The sequence below is a fragment of the Daphnia magna genome, linkage group LG7 (assembly GCF_020631705.1).
Source record: "Daphnia magna isolate NIES linkage group LG7, ASM2063170v1.1, whole genome shotgun sequence".
Lineage (NCBI taxonomy): Eukaryota > Metazoa > Arthropoda > Branchiopoda > Diplostraca > Daphniidae > Daphnia > Daphnia magna.
The window spans coordinates 6,402,997-6,424,836 of NC_059188.1; the positions used below are offsets into that span (position 1 = coordinate 6,402,997).

The 21,840-nt window shown below is 40.2% G+C and overlaps 4 protein-coding genes and 1 long non-coding RNA gene across 5 annotated transcripts; 3 read left to right on the forward strand and 2 right to left on the reverse strand.

Moving 5' to 3' along the window:
• Nucleotides 1-5,124: 5,124 nt before the first annotated feature.
• On the forward strand, nucleotides 5,125-5,669 carry LOC123474444. Its single transcript, XR_006649321.1, has 3 exons — nucleotides 5,125-5,185; nucleotides 5,252-5,382; nucleotides 5,563-5,669. It is a non-coding gene; the product is annotated as an uncharacterized LOC123474444 (long non-coding RNA).
• Nucleotides 5,670-6,225: 556 nt separating this feature from the next.
• Nucleotides 6,226-9,342, reverse strand: LOC123474486. The gene is made up of 5 exons (XM_045176698.1): nucleotides 8,986-9,342; nucleotides 8,495-8,869; nucleotides 8,252-8,407; nucleotides 6,332-8,138; nucleotides 6,226-6,290 (listed from the first exon to the last, which is right to left on the reverse strand). The coding sequence occupies exons 1-5, from the start codon at nucleotides 9,340-9,342 to the stop codon at nucleotides 6,226-6,228; spliced, it is 2,760 nt and encodes a 919-aa protein (XP_045032633.1).
• Nucleotides 9,343-14,521: 5,179 nt separating this feature from the next.
• On the forward strand, nucleotides 14,522-15,388 carry LOC123474487. The gene has a single exon (XM_045176699.1). It carries the CDS (start codon nucleotides 14,522-14,524, stop codon nucleotides 15,386-15,388), a length of 867 nt encoding a protein of 288 aa, XP_045032634.1.
• A 2,522-nt stretch (nucleotides 15,389-17,910) lies between these two features.
• LOC116933699 (mitochondrial import inner membrane translocase subunit TIM14) lies at nucleotides 17,911-18,805 on the reverse strand. The gene is made up of 4 exons (XM_032941430.2): nucleotides 18,718-18,805; nucleotides 18,506-18,637; nucleotides 18,192-18,406; nucleotides 17,911-17,978 (listed from the first exon to the last, which is right to left on the reverse strand). Exons 1-4 carry the CDS (start codon nucleotides 18,718-18,720, stop codon nucleotides 17,951-17,953), a joined length of 378 nt encoding a protein of 125 aa, XP_032797321.2. The 5' UTR covers nucleotides 18,721-18,805; the 3' UTR covers nucleotides 17,911-17,950.
• Nucleotides 18,806-18,871: 66 nt separating this feature from the next.
• Nucleotides 18,872-21,289, forward strand: LOC123474439 (dnaJ homolog subfamily C member 3-like). Its single transcript, XM_045176648.1, is given in 10 exon segments — nucleotides 18,872-19,083; nucleotides 19,162-19,472; nucleotides 19,533-19,676; nucleotides 19,736-19,917; nucleotides 19,982-20,132; nucleotides 20,190-20,402; nucleotides 20,498-20,646; nucleotides 20,720-20,771; nucleotides 20,774-20,834; nucleotides 20,900-21,289. Coding segments are annotated over 10 exon segments (1,488 nt in total). The 5' UTR covers nucleotides 18,872-18,992; the 3' UTR covers nucleotides 21,034-21,289.
• The last annotated feature ends 551 nt before the right edge of the window (nucleotides 21,290-21,840 follow it).

A 21,840-nucleotide genomic window follows, 5' to 3' on the forward strand; every position in this document is an offset into this window, starting at 1 on the left:
GATACCGATGGCATATGTGTAGAGCCTCTGATTGCGACGCCGTAGATCAGAGTTCGATTCCCAAAAAGGAATTGCAAAATATTTGGTATCGTTATAATATTCTTCATTCGAATTTGCTGGAAATATTAATTTCTCTAGAATGAAGGAGATTATTATTTTTTTAATTATTTAATAAACAAAAAAAGCACATATTGCTCGATGAAAATTTGTTTTATATATAAACGAGAATTTCTCGTAAGTTAACCATATTAACTCAGCACCTCATCTGGAATCGAACGCCGATCTCCAGCATCTTTTTTTTTGTTTTTTTGTTCACATTCAGAAACGCTACACCTACGCCATTGATATCGACGTAAACATTTACAGGCAGCTGGAACATCAGCTAAATTGTTTCGGCAACATTACCAAGCCCAAGCCCTAAATTTCCAACTGTCGTTTTAAAAAACACACCACCCTGGGGGTTGCAAAAATGTCCCGACCTGTAACTTGCCTTAAAGCGTAATACCTTAAGGCACCTTTTTAAAATGTCTAGACTTACCCAACCCTACCCTGTCGTGTCCATCACCCCGTCTACCCTCCCCCTTAAAGAAAAACAAACAAAAAACCCACTACCCCGCCAATAGGTGGCTTTAAAAAATTAAATCGTGTTCGGATTTTTGTGCAGGATACTGTACGTTATTCCATGAAAACGGATGCCGCGAGTGGTGACCAACGGATTCGTTTCCCTTCACTGATGGGCAAGTAATCGCGCCACCTTTCCTCCGTACATGTGAGTATAATAGTTCGAAGGCGCTCAGATTTGAATCCATTCACGGAAGTATAAAGTCATGTTTCCTTTTTTCAGAGTTTGAATGTTGAATTTCTGTTCACGGATTGTATTTCAATTTTCAGTGTAAAATTTGTATTACAAGTATTACAATGTTTACAGGATTTGTTTCCGTTTACGAATTGTTTACCTTATTTATACACGTGCCTAATTCTTAATTTTCATTAACCACTTAAAACTACTTAATTAATATTGATTGAATTGTTGTTTTCTCCAACAGTTGGTTTTCTTTTGGATTAAAATGCTTTTATCGGAAGAGCTTAAGGCAATAAAACAGATTTGCAGTACAACAGTTTTACGTGTATTAATTAATATTTAAGTTTTGCATGATTAGCAACAAGAAATTTGAAGAACTGAATCACTGAACTGATAATTACTGAAATAATGCCATTTAGTGTTATTTATTTTATACTGAATTAGAAATTATTAATAATCAATAATAGTTAAGTGATTTACGTTTAGTTTTCAATGGAAAAAGACGAAATTTTAACTGGCGCCAAAAAATGATGGCCGCCGTCGTGCTCTTTCACGATTGGTTCATACATATTTGATGATTCCTAATCTAAAACTATGTTTAATGACGTTTTTCTAAGTGTCATCGTGTTTCTCATGATAAGAGGATCACGAAAAGTACATTGTATATTAGTTTAAATGAAGAAAATTATCCAAACGGTGTACGAAAAGTTGGGTGTGTATCTACGTCATCCCCCCTCCTCCCCCAAATTTGGCAAAATTGAATAATTTATTGTATCCAAACGAAAGGTGCCATCATTATGAATTTTATGGCAATCGATAGCTATCATTAAGAGCTTTCGATTTCCGTAAAAAAAAAAATATTAATATGGAAAAAAATCCTATCATAATGAAAACATTTCCGTTTTATCGACTAGACCGAGATATGCGTTACAGCGAAAAAACGGAAATTTTTTCATTATGATAGGATTTCTTTTCTTATGCCCGCATTTGGTTGCGCAACAAAGTTTTTTTTCATTTCCATTTTTTCTGTTCTTATAAAGCGTTTTAATACAAAGATCGAATAATAACACAACAATCTTATCTATTTTAACATTTAATTTTAATAATCATTAAAACGAATAAATAACCCTAATCTGTAGTAATCCCTTATATGTCTAGATTATAGAGGTTTTTCCATTTGGTTCGTGTAAGTAGAGGGAAAAGTCGGTGCGGCTAGTCGACTAGTGCGCACCATGGCGGGGGATAGCCGAAACTTGCTGCAGACTTTGCTTGATCCAACCAATAGACCCAACTGTGTCTATTGGCTTGGAGCGTCAATCCAGATTGGCCTCCATTTGCTTTACATGGCCATCCAGATTGGCTTGACGCTCAAGCCAAGTTCAGACTACGGCCCCTGTTCAGAAGAATCAACTAGATGGATATTAGAAAAAGAGAACAGCTACCTAATTTCTCAAGAATCAGAAATGTGTCTTTTTATACTGAACATTGAAGGTTAAGATGGGAGAGGTTTATGGTCACTTTCACTTAACAGTTAGCCTATAAAGGAAGATTGAGTACGTGATGACCTTCCTACTGGGTGGGGTGCTGTTGCTAGGTGGGGTTGTAGCTGCCTGTCACAACACACTGGATTTCTTCTTGTAATTATTTCATTTTTTAACTATGTATTAAGATTTTAATTATATTTATCTATTCCCCAATTTGTGCAAATTATTTCAAAATTCTAGCGTTTTCCTAGCATTCAACGAAAAAATAGTTAATCCTTGAGAGATTTACCTTGGTAAAGCTAGAAGGCTATGCCGTGGTTATTATGGGTCCCAAACTGTTTATTGTTTCCCCAGGGGTTCCAGCCAGGTGGCGATTGGCAGCGAATTGGACAAAATTTTTGCGTGCAGAAACGGGAACTTTTTCGTTTTAATTTTTTTTTGTTTTATTCGCCGTCTAAAACTACGTGCCCTAGGCCTGTTTCGAAATCTGTAGGTTTCTTTGTTAATTTTAATTTTTTTTTTGTTTGATCAAAATTCAAATTTCAGTCTTATAAGTCGGGCTGTGATTGGTTGGTGAATTCAGGGAACCTACTGTGTCACGAGTGTTCTTTTTTTGGTGAAATTTTCCTTCTGTTCGATTCTCCATGTAAAACTGTATTGTTTAAGGTATTTTTCGTGATGAAAGATTGGTTAGTTAATTTTTAATTTGTGTTTGTTTAGAAATGGCGAGGGTGGCTGTCGTTTGTCATTTGTTTTATTAGCATTTTAAGAACAATGAAGTCAGCCGTGAAAACTGCTTGTACGAGTCTTGAACTACTTGATGGAGTCTTGGATACAAATGAGATTTTCGCATTTGTGGAAAACGCGCAACGCAGGATGTTTTGCTGGTCTATAACGGATTTAGGTGTGCAATAGCTGTTTAAACACCACGCCCCTACTGGCCGGGGGGAAATAGACAGTTTTGTCCCTAGCGCCCCCCGGCAGGCGGGGGAAATAGCACATTTTGACATTAGCGCCCCCCGACTGCCGGGGGAAAATAGGTGGGACCATATATGTATATATAGCCATGGACTACTCTAACTAAAGGACGGGACTCTTTCCCTATCTCGCCTTGTTAAAGAGTGTCGTTGTGGGCTATTTTCACGATAAAATAAAGAATACACCATTAAATGCAGCTTTAAAAGGCGATTGTAACCATAAAATTTTTTCTTTATAAAACGAATTATTTAAGAAGATATTGCGATTTTAATTTTGGTAGGAGGGAGAATTAGGCGGGCCGCCGGTGCCATCTATCAACCAAAAATGGTAAGTTCTTGCTGATTGACAACTGAACTCGAAATTGTCGGGTGCCATCTATCAACTAAAATCGCATGATCTTGCTTGATTGACAACTGAACTTGAAATTGTAGCAACTTGGTCTCCGCGAGACGGTCTCGAAGGGTCGAGACCGTCACCCGTACATCCCAGTGGGACTATCCCGGCCCTCTGATTGGCTCTCTTCACCCTTACATCCTTCTATGTCTTTCTGCTTTCCGCTCCCACATTTTCCTGATGTAGGGGAGACTGGAGTAAGCCGGGACGGTTTTCGTTTTCCCCCTATATCTCCCAACAGTGTGTTGGATTTGGGGCCATCAAATCACTCAAATCCAAATCAAATCCGAAAAATTTGAGGATTTGGATTGGATTTCCCAATGTGGGAAATGGCAGTGATTTGATTTGGATTTGACGCAAAATGTCATGAAAATCAAATCAATTTCAAATCCAAATCCAAATCATTAAGAGTAACTTAACCAATGGCCCACCAGAGGTCTGACTTCGCTGACGCTTTTCGTTCGGCAGTTGTTTCCCCGTACTCCTGGCCTAATTTGAGCTCATATTCCTTCACACGTTGAGTATCTGAATTCTGTGTTTTTATTTTAATGTAACTCTGAGTGAATTTTCTGCAGGTATAAATGTTTAATTAATATTTTTACTTTCTGTTCGGTTTTATACATGTTCCCATTTTGGCATTTTCCTTTTTGGTTTGGTCTTTTCAATAGACCACTATTCCACTAAGTTAACGGGACTGTAGGACCTCGTGATTGTGCCAGCTTTGCAATCTACATCTATCAATTACATCAAAGATTCAAAGACAATTAATAAAGGTATCAGTGTATAAGTCCTGTTTATACGCCATGTTATACGCCATTGCTAGAGACGTGTTTTTTTTTATGTTTTCTTCTTAAGTTTTTAGTTAATAAGTTATGTACAGTGACAGTTGACAAGTTGAGTGAAGAACCCAGAATAAACAAGTTTTTTTCTTAATAGACCAGTTTCGGATGCTGCGTTGCAAAATTTAAAATAATCCAGGGGGGTTTCGATTGCAGGGGGAGATAGGAAAAAAGGGGGTTTTTGATTTATTTACCCTAGTAATACTTTTCCAATTCAGGAAATGTTCTAGAATACTACACTTTAAGACATTCTGCGTCTTCTCCAGTCTTTATAAATAATTAATCAACCTTAGTTTATCTAAAAAAATTTTTAATTTTATTAAAATCAACTATTTTTCCCCCTACAGAGGCAATTCACATCGCGGTTTCGCGTGTCAATTGTTTCGATGTCCGCCATTTTCTCTGGTTGTTTATGTCATGTGTTGCGTTGTTTGTATTGGCTGAAAGTGTTATTTCCCAATACAAAGTGGATTTTGTGAATCAGTGTTTAATTTTTTTTAATTTTTTTTTGTGTCAGTTAATTGCTACGTATCTTGGTTAGTATGTGTAGCAATTTCTGTTTCCAGATCACATTTTTTGTATTTTTAAAAAAATCTTTTCTGTAGGGCTGTCATGGGTTTTCAATATTGTTGTGCCCCGGGTTGCAAAAACAAATAACATTAGAGTTTGTAATGCACATTTTGTTCTAGGTAAGTCTCGACAAATTTATTAATAGTGAATGTGTCTATCTAATTCTTCTATTTGAAATCACACAGGAAAATCTTTTTAGTACACTGGAGAAACACACCCAGACTGGGCCCCATCCCTGAATCTTGACAAAGTGTATGTTAACGCTAAGTCAGCCATGGATAGAGAGTCAAGAATAGTAATTTTAAATGTTCAAGAGGTAATACAAATTATGAAGTATAATTTATTCATACGTTATGACAACAAAAAGTTATATGTTATAGTAATGTTACAAATAAACAAATGAAGAGTAATAACCTTCGCTTTCATCAACAAATTTTTGTTTAAAAGACTGATTGCACAAAATGATCCAATTCCCTCATCGATAAATCTCTTGTAGGTCTCAAGGCCCTTGTAAGCCTTTAAATCTTCATGCGTGTATGGAGACTTGGAACATAGCAGGTAATTTACCAAATCAAGATTGGTTACCAGTGGCATTTTTCCTGCGATGCTGACAATAATTACTTTTACTGATAATACCTGATAAGTAATTAATGATTTGAAGACACTTGACTCAGGTAAATTGTTGCTGATTCTCTAGCTTTTATTCAGATTCTGACACAACTTATAATGGCGTCTGCTCTACCTTGTTGAACAATTGCGAAGAAGGAACATTAACCGAGATCGGCCACCAAGAAGACGCTGAACACAGCACCCCTGGCGGCCTTACACATACTATAAATCAAAAATAGTGGGCTTGCGAACTAGTCGGCCCGACCTAGTTAATTGCCCGTCAGGTGGCGGGTCGTGATCCGCAACATCCTCCCCACCGGAATCGCGAGTCCTCCTCGGTGATTCCTTTTTCTTCTTGCGGGGGGGTTTCTTCTTAGGCGCGGATGCACCTCCTTCTTCTTGGCCAGCCTCGGCTTCTCTAGATCCGTCTACGGAAACATTGACGGGCGGATCCACGTCATGTTGAATTTCCAATGGATAAATGGTCTGGAGACCTCGTGTTGTTTCCTTTTCTGAACGAAGACGTAACTTTACAGCTCGTATCTTGCCGTCATAGCCGGGAATCAATTTCGTTATAATGGCCGTAGGCCACGAAACACGCTTGATATTTGGCTCCTTTAGCAGGACGATTTCGCCAACGCGGGGGATTCTAGTACCCTTTCCCTTGCGACAATGGAATCTTTTTAAGTCGGACAAGTAAGATTCTTGCCATAGCCTCCACCAAGTTAGAGCGTGTTCGCTACGTTGCTTATCTAAGTCGATCAGCTCGTTGTGGCTCATTGTGGTCAGCTCGGAAGCCTCCGGCGTGGCGCCAGGCTGTCTTCCAGTCAAAAGTCTTTGTGGAGATAGCACTTCATACGCTTGTGCGTCTCCGGAAACATATGTGAGAGGTCGTGAGTTCACGATTGCTTCAATTTCCACCAGGATGGTGTGAAGTTGATCGTAGCTCACCTTCATTTTCCCTAATACCTTGCGTAACGGCTCCTTTACCGAACGCACCATTCTCTCCCAAAACCCGCCCCACCAGGGTGCCAAGCTCGGAGAGAATTTCCACTCAATTCCCTTACTTGATAGCCAATTTGCTAAAGTAGGGTCTTCTGTTACAAGTTTAGCGGCGCATGTGAATGTTGATGCGTTATCGCTATAGATTGTCTTACAATCTTCTCTTCTGGACATCATTCTGCGTAGAGCGAGCATGAACGTTTTCGTGGTAAGGATTGTCACGAGCTCAAGATGTACAGCTCTTGTGACGGCACAAGTGAATAAACACGCGTGCACCTTTTTTTCACCAACCCGAGTTTTCTCGACATCGTTCCCTTCCTTGTCTTTCTCAATCAAAAGGACCTCTTCCAAAACGTACATCGGCCCGAAATAATCAATTCCAATGATTTCGAATGGCTGTGCCTTCTTGGTACGATCCAAAGGCATGGAAGCGGCTTCTTCGTCGAAAGGGCGCGACTGAGCTCGTTGGCATTTTCCACAATGCTTGATGACACTCTTGATGCGTTGTCGAACACGAATAATCCAGAACCGATTACGGAGATAGGTTAATGTTGATTGAACACCGGTGTGTTTCCGTTTGACATGATGATGGTGGATCAGCAAGTCGACTATTCTCTCATTTGCAGGGAGAAGTATCGGCGGTTCAATAAGTAGGTCTCTTAAGGCTGGACCTACTCTACCTGTCACTCGTATCAGTTGTTGTTTTTCGTCCCAGATTGGTCGTAATGTGTCGAGATCGCGTAGCAGTTTCTTGTTGGATTTTCCTTCTTTAAGGGATCCATAAATTTCTGGGAACGCTTTCTGTTGAATAGTCCTTAGAATGAAGTTCTCGGCGGTGCTGATTTCGCAGACAGAGAGGCAATGAATTTCTGCTACTCCGACTGTTTCTATTGCCTTACCGGGCGGTAACTTCTTCATGAGTCTGTACATCCAGGCTATTGTTCTCAGTAATCGCAGATAACTGCTTACTCTCAAAACCAGTGAATCCAACCAATCTGGCATGTTGAAAACTGCTAGAATTTGTATTCTCTGTTTGGATTTCGTTTCGACTTCCATTAATTGTAGGTCATCCGAAGTTGGGTTGTCTTGCTGAGGCCATTCAGACGATTCTTGTTTCAGCCAGGAGGGACCTTCCCACCAGGAAAAAGCCTCTGTCAACTTCTTGACGGAGCAACTTCGAGATGCGAAATCCGCTGGGTTGTCTTTTCCAGGACAGTGTTTCCAGTGTTCTGGTTTGAATCTCTTCTGAATTGTCTCTACTCTATTCCGTACGAATAGTTTCCATCGCCTTGGATCTCCTTTGATCCAACCTAACGCTGCCATAGAGTCAGTCCATAGTGTCACTTCCCACTTCACTTTGTCAATTGCGTTTACGATTCGTTCAGCTAAGACACTGCCGAGTTCGGCGCTAAGCAGTTCTAGCCTTGGTAGTGAAACTTCGTTTTCGGGAGTGGTGCTGCCCTAGTTTTACAGCAAACAAGTCGGATGAATCCAGGATATCTTGACTTGGCGTATGCTACAGCTCCGTACGCTTTTGTTGAAGCGTCGCAGAATACATGTAATTCTTGAATTACATCTGTCGGTGCTGTTGAGATCATGCGAGGTATTTGGATTCTGTCTATACCTTTCAAATCTTCCACTATAGCTCTGAATCGACTCTCCGTTTGTGAATTCACATTGTCATCCCATCCGATTTTTTCTTGCCACAATTCCTGGAAGAGTAGCTTGAACTGTAGTGTTATGGGTCCAATGAATCCAAGGGGGTCGAAAAGCTTGGTCGAGATTTTAGCAAACGATCTTTTTGTTAGCACTTTTACTTTTGCGGCTGCATCTACGATTACGTCAGACTTGAAATAGAAGCAATCTGTGCTGGTATTCCACCTCACTCCTAGTACCTTTTGTGGGTCTAAATTAAGACACGAGTACGAATCGGATGAGTCGTCTGTCAAATTGCTCTGTTGTAGATACTCTCGCAGCTGCGGGTCGTTAGTTACCCATTTTCTCAATTCCATCTTTGCGTCTGAAAAAGTTTGAGTACCGTACCGATTACGGTCTTTGCTGCTTCTAATGTAGGCGCATTTGACAAGTAGTCGTCTACATATAGATGCCGTAACATTTGGCGACTGCTTACTGCTAGTTCGCCTTTGTATGACTCGAGGTGTTTCTTTAGGACGGTCCTGAGCACTGCCGGGCTACATGTTAGCCCAAATGGTAGTCTATTCCATTTGTAGGTCTGCAGCGTTCCTGGGACGTTTTCGTCTTCTAAAAGGAACCTTAACGCTTCCGCGTCCTCGTTTAACAATTTTACCATTAAAAATGCTTGTCGGATATCAGCTGTCCAGGCAATTGGATTTAGCCTAAACGTCAGGATAACATCAAGAATGTCAGGATTCAGATTGGGTCCTTCTTCGAGACAGTCGTTGGCGCTGAATCCTGTTTTCGGCTTCGCAGAACCATTGAAAACAGGTCTCACTTTGCTGGTGATTTTGTCTTTACGGACAACTGGGTGATGGGGTAGAATCGTGTAGATACCCTTAAAATTGGTGTCTGCTTTAGAGATGAATCTAAGTTCTTTCAGTTTTCTGAACTCAGCTTCGTATGAAGTCATCATCTCGTTATCCTTCTCCATCCTTTTCATCAGCGCTCTTGCCTGACCTTCTGCCATGGCGTCATTCTTGCTCACTCTTTGTTTGTTTTCATTCCATGGGAGCGGTGCGACATAATGTCCATCTTCGTCTTGTTTGATGGAGTCTGTATAAGATTTCCAGCGATCCGAAAGTGGCACATTTTCTAGTGGATCTAGACTTTCTAATTTCCACCACTTCGCAAATTCAATTTCATCGTTTCTGTTCGAATTCGGGCCTTGCATTGGGTATTGTGGTGTTCCTTCTTTTGCCTTTAGGAGGAAGCCGATCGCCGTAGTGGTTGAAATCGCAACTGTCTCATCCTGCCCAAGTAGTAACCAACCCAATTTGCTTTCGATGGCTCTAATTCCAGTCTTCGAAACGATCTGTTTTGAGCCTAGTACCTTCCAGACTTGATTGGCTCCAATCAAAATGTCTATTTGGCAAGGTCCTGCTGTCCCGCTCAAAATTCTATCATCAGCCAACTTGTAACCTTGGTTCCAGAGTTCACTGACGAATTCGGTCTTTGTCGATCCAGCAACCTTTCCTATTTCGGGTTGCTCAATCGCCTCTAAATCAATTGATTCGGCATCCGGAATTATCCCGCGTAGTCGTAACTTTCTTACACTTCATTCCTTTTCTGGGTGAAGATGACCCACTGCCTGAAGTTTCAATTTGATTTTTCCCACTTCCTGAAGTCCTAGAGTTTGAGCGAGTTCGCTTCGAATCAGTGTTGCATTCGATCCTTGATCAATGTACGCTATAGCTTTGTGCCAACCGTTTGGCCCTTCCACTATAACAGTTGCTGTTTGGACGTACACGCCACCGAATAGGCGTGCTTCTATTGAGAGTGGAGCGTCATCTGCTGCCTTTAACATTGGGGACGCTGCTACCGTAGCTGTCACTGTTTTCGCCCGAACTGTCTGATTACAGATGGCTGTATGGTGACCCTTGCCACATTTGGCGCAATTGCTTGTCTTCCAACAGGCTCTCACTTGGTGACTCTGTCCGAGGCACCTCCAACACCTTTTCTCCTTCCGAACTTGCTCTAGTTTCTTCTCTATTGCGACTTCGCATTTGTACGTGGGGTGTTTGTCTTTGCAGAACAAACATAGTCTTTTTATTGTTGTTGAGGTCTTCTCTTTTCGATCTTTCGGATGTATTGTTGCAGTTCCTGTCACTGCTAATTCCGCTGCCGTTGGTGTGGATGCAAATGTAACTCGATTTGCTTTTTCAGTAGCCTCTTGCTTAGGTTTTTTCTTCTCGTTCTTTTCAGTCGAGAACGCATATTCCCAATCTTCTGCTACACTGTCGATGAAGGTAAAGAGATCTTTTAACGTTTTACGGGATCTTCTTGTTTCCCCATGCCATCTTGAAACTAATTCAAGAGGTAGTTTTCTTGTAATTATCTCTGAAATTGCTTCATTTTGTGCAGAATTCTTTTCTAAGTCGCCAAGATTCAAGGCGTGACCCATTGCTCTGTCGTGCAACTTCCTCATTGCCTTGTAGTCTTCTACTCGATCTACCATAGGCAATTCCGTAATTGCGATGTAGTGGTCTGCTCTTGCTGATCTCGGCCTGTTGTATTTCCCATTTAAAATGTCGATTGCCTTGGTGTAATTTTCTTCTGTTAAGTCCAGGTATGAAATTGCACCAGCAGCGTCTTCGCTCATGTGCATCTTCAATCTGCTGAATTTTTCGATGGGTCGTAGTGATGGATTTTCGTGGATAAGTGTTCGAAAAATCGCCCACCAATCTCTCCATTTGTTTGAATCCCCTTCAAATTTCGCTAATTCAATTCTTGGTAGCAGATGAGCAATGCTCATGATGTTTTGCTGTTGTTGCAGTGCAACTGTATTGTCTGCTTGTACACCTGTTGCTTGCGCAACGTTTCCTGCTGTTGCCGGAGTTGTCTCCTCTCCATCCGAATTTTCCGAATGTTCAGAGGGGTCTGCTTCCGAAGGTGCAGTTGGCCTTCTTCTTTTCCAATCGATAACCATTCTATGATGATGGTCTACAAACTCTTCGTGTTTGTCGACATATTTTGCTTGCATCTCGGCGTCTAGTTGGGGTATGACATTTCTATAATGCTTAAGAAGCCTTAGCGCTCTGTCATCAGCTAGTTCGTAAGCTGTTTCTGCTTCTTCCAACAAATTGTCTGTGCAAGCTTCATCATAACTTTTCAAATTCTTGTGTAATTCCCTTTCCAATGTCTCTATTGTTAAGAGTGTTAAAGTCTGCGCCTGTTGCTTTTTGTTTGCGGTCGCCATTGTTTGGAATTACACTGATTTCAGCCTGAATACAGGCCATTGCCCCACGGTGTAACAATTGATGCAAAACTAGGTGCCTACGAAGAAGGTTTCTATAGCGTTGCAATCAAATATCTTCCCCGTGACGAAGCTGTTGCCATCACCAACATCAGAGTGAACGCTGATTATGCAAGATACCTAAACTTCCTGAGAGGATTACCGACTTGTGAGCCAACGCCAAGAGAACAAATTCATCCAGAGATTCCCTTGCCAGCTGTGCTCCAGCACCCAACACCACGTGCACCAGACTACGGAAGCACTCCGATTGCAAGATTTTACGGGTACCAAGGACCTAGAAGCCATCCGAGGTCGCGTGGTCAATCTACCGTTGCAGAGCAGTCAACATCTGTAGCAACCAGGAACGTGGTCGTTCGCAGCCTTCTCGAAAACGAAAGAAGAAGAGAGGCTGAGGTTATTGAACAAGAAGTCGGTGCAGAAGGTACAGAAGACATCACTGAAGTGGAGACGAATTTTTCGATCAGAACAAACGATTCTGAGACTGTCATTCAAGAAGAAAGTGAAGTAGAGGAAACAGTGAAAGGAGAAAGTGAAGAAAGCGGTTCGACCACATCTGAGGAATTCATCTTGTCCATCAACGAACGAGAATTTTGAAAACCCTCAGCGAATTCTCTCAAGAAGAGGCTTCATTTTATTGTTTTAAGTTTCCTTCGTGTTATGTTAAACTAAGATCTTAGCCATCTAGTGGTAACAAACAAATTTTTACGTTTGTAACTCGACGAATACGTCAATAGACTGGTTTTCAACAAGCATATTTTCTTGTTGCTTTCTCAAAATTTAAAATACTGCCTTGAACAACTTTAATTTCCTTTTCCTCAAGATCGATTCTCAAATTCGTAGATTACTGAAATCAGTGTAATTCCAAACAATGGCGACCGCAAACAAAAAGCAACAGGCGCAGACTTTAACACTCTTAACAATAGAGACATTGGAAAGGGAATTACACAAGAATTTGAAAAGTTATGATGAAGCTTGCACAGACAATTTGTTGGAAGAAGCAGAAACAGCTTACGAACTAGCTGATGACAGTGCGCTAAGGCTTCTTAAGCATTATAGAAATGTCATACCCCAACTAGACGCCGAGATGCAAGCAAAATATGTCGACAAACACGAAGAGTTTGTAGACCATCATCATAGAATGGTTATCGATTGGAAAAGAAGAAGGCCAACTGCACCTTCGGAAGCAGACCCCTCTGAACATTCGGAAAATTCGGATGGAGAGGAGACAACTCCGGCAACAGCAGGAAACGTTGCGCAAGCAACAGGTGTACAAGCAGACAATACAGTTGCACTGCAACAACAGCAAAACATCATGAGCATTGCTCATCTGCTACCAAGAATTGAATTAGCGAAATTTGAAGGGGATTCAAACAAATGGAGAGATTGGTGGGCGATTTTTCGAACACTTATCCACGAAAATCCATCACTACGACCCATCGAAAAATTCAGCAGATTGAAGATGCACATGAGCGAAGACGCTGCTGGTGCAATTTCATACCTGGACTTAACAGAAGAAAATTACACCAAGGCAATCGACATTTTAAATGGGAAATACAACAGGCCGAGATCAGCAAGAGCAGACCACTACATCGCAATTACGGAATTGCCTAGGGTAGATCGAGTAGAAGACTACAAGGCAATGAGGAAGTTGCACGACAGAGCAATGGGTCACGCCTTGAATCTTGGCGACTTAGAAAAGAATTCTGCACAAAATGAAGCAATTTCAGAGATAATTACAAGAAAACTACCTCTTGAATTAGTTTCAAGATGGCATGGGGAAACAAGAAGATCCCGTAAAACGTTAAAAGATCTCTTTACCTTCATCGACAGTGTAGCAGAAGATTGGGAATATGCGTTCTCGACTGAAAAGAACGAGAAGAAAAAACCTAAGCAAGAGGCTACTGAAAAAGCAAATCGAGTTACATTTGCATCCACACCAACGGCAGCGGAATTAGCAGTGACAGGAACTGCAACAATACATCCGAAAGATCGAAAAGAGAAGACCTCAACAACAATAAAAAGACTATGTTTGTTCTGCAAAGACAAACACCCCACGTACAAATGCGAAGTCGCAATAGAGAAGAAACTAGAGCAAGTTCGGAAGGAGAAAAGGTGTTGGAGGTGCCTCGGACAGAGTCACCAAGTGAGAGCCTGTTGGAAGACAAGCAATTGCGCCAAATGTGGCAAGGGTCACCATACAGCCATCTGTAATCAGACAGTTCGGGCGAAAACAGTGACAGCTACGGTAGCAGCGTCCCCAATGTTAAAGGCAGCAGATGACGCTCCACTCTCAATAGAAGCACGCCTATTCGGTGGCGTGTACGTCCAAACAGCAACTGTTATAGTGGAAGGGCCAAACGGTTGGCACAAAGCTATAGCGTACATTGATCAAGGATCGAATGCAACACTGATTCGAAGCGAACTCGCTCAAACTCTAGGACTTCAGGAAGTGGGAAAAATCAAATTGAAACTTCAGGCAGTGGGTCATCTTCACCCAGAAAAGGAATGAAGTGTAAGAAAGTTACGACTACGCGGGATAATTCCGGATGCCGAATCAATTGATTTAGAGGCGATTGAGCAACCCGAAATAGGAAAGGTTGCTGGATCGACAAAGACCGAATTCGTCAGTGAACTCTGGAACCAAGGTTACAAGTTGGCTGATGATAGAATTTTGAGCGGGACAGCAGGACCTTGCCAAATAGACATTTTGATTGGAGCCAATCAAGTCTGGAAGGTACTAGGCTCAAAACAGATCGTTTCGAAGACTGGAATTAGAGCCATCGAAAGCAAATTGGGTTGGTTACTACTTGGGCAGGATGAGACAGTTGCGATTTCAACCACTACGGCGATCGGCTTCCTCCTAAAGGCAAAAGAAGGAACACCACAATACCCAATGCAAGGCCCGAATTCGAACAGAAACGATGAAATTGAATTTGCGAAGTGGTGGAAATTAGAAAGTCTAGATCCACTAGAAAATGTGCCACTTTCGGATCGCTGGAAATCTTATACAGACTCCATCAAACAAGACGAAGATGGACATTATGTCGCACCGCTCCCATGGAATGAAAACAAACAAAGAGTGAGCAAGAATGACGCCATGGCAGAAGGTCAGGCAAGAGCGCTGATGAAAAGGATGGAGAAGGATAACGAGATGATGACTTCATACGAAGCTGAGTTCAGAAAACTGAAAGAACTTAGATTCATCTCTAAAGCAGACACCAATTTTAAGGGTATCTACACGATTCTACCCCATCACCCAGTTGTCCGTAAAGACAAAATCACCAGCAAAGTGAGACCTGTTTTCAATGGTTCTGCGAAGCCGAAAACAGGATTCAGCGCCAACGACTGTCTCGAAGAAGGACCCAATCTGAATCCTGACATTCTTGATGTTATCCTGACGTTTAGGCTAAATCCAATTGCCTGGACAGCTGATATCCGACAAGCATTTTTAATGGTAAAATTGTTAAACGAGGACGCGGAAGCGTTAAGGTTCCTTTTAGAAGACGAAAACGTCCCAGGAACGCTGCAGACCTACAAATGGAATAGACTACCATTTGGGCTAACATGTAGCCCGGCAGTGCTCAGGACCGTCCTAAAGAAACACCTCGAGTCATACAAAGGCGAACTAGCAGTAAGCAGTCGCCAAATGTTACGGCATCTATATGTAGACGACTACTTGTCAAATGCGCCTACATTAGAAGCAGCAAAGACCGTAATCGGTACGGTACTCAAACTTTTTCAGACGCAAAGATGGAATTGAGAAAATGGGTAACTAACGACCCGCAGCTGCGAGAGTATCTACAACAGAGCAATTTGACAGACGACTCATCCGATTCGTACTCGTGTCTTAATTTAGACCCACAAAAGGTACTAGGAGTGAGGTGGAATACCAGCACAGATTGCTTCTATTTCAAGTCTGACGTAATCGTAGATGCAGCCGCAAAAGTAAAAGTGCTAACAAAAAGATCGTTTGCTAAAATCTCGACCAAGCTTTTCGACCCCCTTGGATTCATTGGACCCATAACACTACAGTTCAAGCTACTCTTCCAGGAATTGTGGCAAGAAAAAATCGGATGGGATGACAATGTGAATTCACAAACGGAGAGTCGATTCAGAGCTATAGTGGAAGATTTGAAAGGTATAGACAGAATCCAAATACCTCGCATGATCTCAACAGCACCGACAGATGTAATTCAAGAATTACATGTATTCTGCGACGCTTCAACAAAAGCGTACGGAGCTGTAGCATACGCCAAGTCAAGATATCCTGGATTCATCCGACTTGTTTGCTGTAAAACTAGGGCAGCACCACTCCCGAAAAACGAAGTTTCACTACCAAGGCTAGAACTGCTTAGCGCCGAACTCGGCAGTGTCTTAGCTGAACGAATCGTAAACGCAATTGACAAAGTGAAGTGGGAAGTGACACTATGGACTGACTCTATGGCAGCGTTAGGTTGGATCAAAGGAGATCCAAGGCGATGGAAACTATTCGTACGGAATAGAGTAGAGACAATTCAGAAGAGATTCAAACCAGAACACTGGAAACACTGTCCTGGAAAAGACAACCCAGCGGATTTCGCATCTCGAAGTTGCTCCGTCAAGAAGTTGACAGAGGCTTTTTGCCTGGTGGGGAGGTCCCTCCTGGCTGAAACAAGAATCGTCTGAATGGCCTCAGCAAGACAACCCAACTTCGGATGACCTACAATTAATGGAGGTCGAAACGAAATCCAAACAGAGAATACAAATTCTAGCAGTTTTCAACATGCCAGATTGGTTGGATTCACTAGTCCTATAACTGGTCCTATAGTTTCCCCGAAAAAAATTATTTAAAGTTCCCGTATTACTGGGAGATGAGGGTTAACTTAGACCCGCTAAACTGCACCGACCTACATGAAAATTGCCGAAGAGGTTTACTTCTCTAATAAGGAAATTTTGAGCAATATTTTAACAGAAATGGATAGATCTTATCAAGATATATCCATTCCTATAATTGTTAAAACTTTTGGACTTTTAGTTTTCCCGATTGTCCCAAAATCGGGTGTTGAAACCGTTTTTCTCCACTCCGCACCAACCCAGTTGCCCATGAGAGTTCATTCGTAACAATAATTCTGATGGAAACACACCGATGTTTAATTCATTACTGTTTTATAAATTGTAAAGCGATTTAATAAAGGTATAAGTAGTGTAATAGCATAAATTAATAAATTAAAAACAAAAAACGAACAATAACGAAAAAATATTCATACACAAAAAAGTTTAAAAAAAAATTAATATTGTTACTTAAGTCTATTGGATCTAGTATATATATCTAGAGCGCAAAAACTACAAACAACGTCTTGTCCAAAATTTGTTTGTTTATGAAAATTATGTTAATTATTTTACAGAAATGGATAGCGCTTACAAAGAGCTATCCATTTCTGCAAAATTTATTAATTTTTTCCTTATAGTTTTCCCGCAATAAATTATTGAAATATGACGTATTTTTATGAGGGGGGTTCCTTTGACCCGCTAAACCGCACTGACCTACCCGTAAAATGGAAAAGCGGTTTACTTTCCTAATTAGTACACCCTAAGCAAAATTTTTGCAGAATTGGATAGACCTTATCAAGATTTATCCATTCCTATAAGTATTAAAACTTTTGGACATATAGTTTTCCCGATTCTCCCAAAATTGGGTTTTGAACCTTTTTTCTCCGACCCGCACCAACCCAATTGCCCGTGGATGACAATTCACAATAGTTATAATGAAAACACACCAATATTTAATTTATTCCTGTGCTATAAAATTTAAAACGATATAATGAAGATACAAATAGTTTATTAACAAAATAGTAAGTTAGAAACAATAAATATAAACATAAATAAACATAAATAAATAAACATGAAAAACAAACAAATGAAGGCGGCAGCCCGACTACTCCACACACGCCACAGCCCCATAGGCCACACACCACAAGCAGAAGGGGTGGAGGGGCTATAGGGTGAGGAGAGGGAGAGAGCCAATCAGAGGGCCGGGATAGTCCCACTGGGATGTACGGGTGACGGTCTCGACTCGACCCTTCGAGACCGTCTCGCGGAGACCAAGTTGAATTGTAGAAAGAAAACAAGCAATGAGTTAGGATTTTTGGCTCCCAGATGGCACCGGCGGCCCGCCCAATTTCCCTATTTTCTGATAGAAAATATTTAATATCTCTTTAAAGGTTAATTTTCAATATAGGGACATTTGGTAAGTCAATAATTATTTTTTTAAACTGAATTTAATAAAAAATTTAAAAAAATTACATGGGTGGCATAGGAAATGTCGAAGAGTCCCGTCCTTTAGTTAGAGTAGTCCATGATATAGCCCGGTCCTCAAAAATCGAAAAAATTCGAGAAGGCAGAATGTTACCAGCATTTGAATACACATCAAAATTGATAAAAAAGAAAAAATAGAAAAGTAAAACTAGTCAAGTGACAGATAAATTGAATCTATGTAAGCTTTATTTTAACAAACTATCTGGAATAATATTTACAGTGAAGTTTAGAGTTCTTTTGCAGCTTCACACATAATGAATCTAAATTACTTTAGATTATCCAAGAAATCTTTGGCTTCATTGATCTTAGCAGCCAAATATGGTGAACCTCCCCTATCTGGATGATTTGCAAGCATGATTCTTTTATGGGCTTCTTTTACTCTAATTTTGTTGGCTGTAGGTGATATTCCAAGTATCAAGGATGCTTCTCGTTTGGACATTTTTGCATCAAAGCCACCCTTGTAGTATCGGCTTCCAAGTAAAGACTATAAAGATAGAAGTCATAAGATCAAAATTAGAACATCATTTAGTATTCAGGTTATGAACGTGGAACAAATAAATTTCCCTAAATAGATCAATTGTACCTCGGAATCCATAGGGAACTGCTTGAGTATTTCGTTAAATTTTGTCGTCACTGTGGGAGCAGACCGTAGAATCATACGACCAGCAAATCCAACAGCAGCCAGACCAAGGCCAGCAACTATCGCCGAAGATGCCTGTAAAAAGAATAAATTAAGCCGTTGTATAAATATGAAGCTTTATCATAAATTATTTTTGTAGAACGGATCATTTTTACCATTGATGGGCAGATAGGAATAATGCCTAAGAAGATACCTCACGTTGTCCGTAACGCGTAGTCTGTATTAAGAAGTATGGAACTCATGTACGTTTCTAGCAATAGATGGCTTTGAACTTTGTTTATATGGCACGTAAGCTTTTCTGATTGGTCCACATCTATAAGCAGACAAAATCAGAGAAAATCGAAGTGATGATGTGTGTTTCTCTTCAATCTTCTTTTCTGTTCTGAAGTGGTCTTTTGTTTCTTCCCAAAGCTTGTCGTGTTAGATCAGAATGATAACTTTAAAAATCGCTGATTGGGGTCCACCGCCTATACAAATCTACTCAGTGTTTATTTGTCTAATTAGCAGCGGGATCCTTGCAGGCAAGCCGGTTTCCTTACTTTTCGAGAATTTTCATTCTCTCATAAGCTTTGCATCTAAATTCTTCATTCTCTATTTAGTTAATGGCAATGTTAATCCGTCAGAAATCGAAAAACATTTAGAGCTTGGAAAAGAAATGATGGCTAGGGGCCAACTCCAAGATGCACTTACCCATTTTCATGCTGCACTTGAAGGAGACCCTACTAACTACTTAACGTTGTACAGAAGAGCCACTGTTTACCTTGCACAGGGAAGGGCAAGAGCTGCCCTAGAAGATTTAAACCGTGTTCTTGAAATTCAACCAGAATTTATCCAAGCCAGAGCTCAGAAGGGAAATATCCTGATGAAACTTGGGCGTCTGGATGAGGCACATATTGAGTTAGAAAAAGTTGTAAGTCAAAATATTTTAAATGGTTATCATCATACACTAAAAGTATTGTATTTTGAGTAGCTTAAGAAAGAACCTGCAAACATGGAAGCAAACAAGAATTATTTAGCAATTGAAACTTTGAAGAAAAGCTACATGCAGGCTCGAATGTTTTTCAGTGACAAGGACCACCATCATGCCATTGACATCTTGACTCAAATTATAGAAGTATGGTTCCTTCAAATTAACTTGGTGTCTTTTTTAACAATAGTTTCTTGCTAATGCAGATTTGTCCATGGGATATTAGTTTACGAGAAATGCGCTCTGAGTGCTATCTTGCCATTGGGGAATCATCAAAAGCAATTTCAGATTTAAAAGCAGCCACGAAATTGATGTCGGATAACACGGGCGCATTCATGAAGCTGTCTAAACTGTATTATGCCTTAGGAGAGCCAGAGGAGTCTTTGAAGTAATTGCTCTTTTTATTCTTTTGACATTAGATAAAGTAGCTATCTTTTAATTGTTTTAAACAGTCAAATCAGAGAGTGTTTGAAACTTGACCCAGAACACAAAGAATGCTTCCCCCACTATAAGAAAGTGAAGAAAGTTGCAAAGCTTGTGCAGGATCTACAGGCTAATGCCAATGACAATAATTACCAAGGATGCGTTGCATCTGCTAAAAAGGTAGTCTACCTATTTTATTTTGCAGGCAAAGGGACAAATAAATAATTGACAGATTAGGTTTTGAAAGTGGATCCGAGCGTACCAGAATTATTGTTTCTGGCTGAAGACAAACTCTGTCATTGTTATCTTCATTTGGGTGAGCATACAGAAAGTCTAGAGTTCTGTTCGTTAGCCTTGGCACGACATGCAGAGCCGAGGATATTTTGTGACCGAGCCGAAGACTATATCGCCCTGGATATGCTTGATGAAGCTCAACAAGACTATTCTAAGGTAATTTTAGTAGTAATAATAATGTAAAAACTTTTGTTTAATATTTAACGTTATGAATATGAATGCTTCTTTATTTTACAAAAATATTGTATCAGGCGCTAGAAATTGAAGAATCGTTTGCACGTGCAAAGGAAGGTCTGCAGAAAGTTCAGAAACTTCAAAAACAAGCAAAGAAACGTGATTATTATAAGATACTCGGTGTTAAAAAGAATGCCAACAAACGAGAGATTATAAAAGCTTACAGGTAAGTAGTTAAAATTTAACTCTTACTACAAGCTTTTCTTTTATTCCTTGCAAATGTTTTATCTTGCATTTAGAAAACAAGCACAGCAATGGCATCCAGACAATTTTCAAAATGATGAAGAGTCTAGAAAAAGGCAGAAAAGAAATTTATTGACATCGCTGCAGCTAAAGAGGTTTTGACGGATCCAGGTAGTTAACAATTAAAGTTGTTTGTTCACCTTGTAGGGATCTGATCAAACTCTTTTCATCACCAGAAAAGCGACAAAAGTACGACAACGGTGAGGATCCTTTGGATCCCGAATCCCAACAAGGCCAAGGCTTCAACCCTTTTCAACAAGGAGGATTCCATAATTTCCATGGTGGCCAGTTCAAGTTCCATTTTAATTAAGCAAATAAAAAACAAAAGAAAATTAATAAAATAGCATGGCTCACTTTTGTGGAGTCGTAACAACCATTTTTGTCATAAAAGATCGTTTAGGTCTCGTCATCGTGGGTCATTGACATTTATCTTTTTTGTTTGTTTGTTTTCTTTTTGTTCTTTTTTCTTTTTTTAACCTTACAATTTTCATCGATTCGGCATGCCTGTGAATTTTGTACATAGAACTTTTGGTATCTGATTAAATATTGATACTCAAACCCCCAGACTTAAAACCGCCGAATTTTTATTTTATTTTTTTACAGCAGTAGATATCTGAAAAAAATTTTTAGCTTAACTTTTCAGCGACATTTTTTTTCAACAGTATGCTATCTTGCGGAGAAAATCGTGTCTTGCAAGCAAGCAGCGATAAGCTAAATAAAACTATCTTTCGAATAAGTCCGTGTGCCCAAATTGCACCAGAAATAAGTTGGATTTCATGCAATCCCACCACGAAAACAGAAGGAAACCACGAAATAATCAAGAAGTAAGTTTGAAAACTCGGCATTTTATTGCATAATGTTACCGGTTTTTTTATGAGGACGAAAAACTCTTAACGCTAAAAAAACATTTGAAATACTAAATGAGCCAGTACAAACATGTAAATTATAATTCTTTAAATGAAACACTTGTAAAATGGCGTTATAAAAAACGTTCATAAAGTGATGAAAAAAGTGTCCCGTACGAAATTTCTAGCTATCAGCACGATTACGTATTCAGAAACATGTTGGCTCAGCGCCCACGCGGCCACGCGCATAAATTTTATCACTAGTATACTTC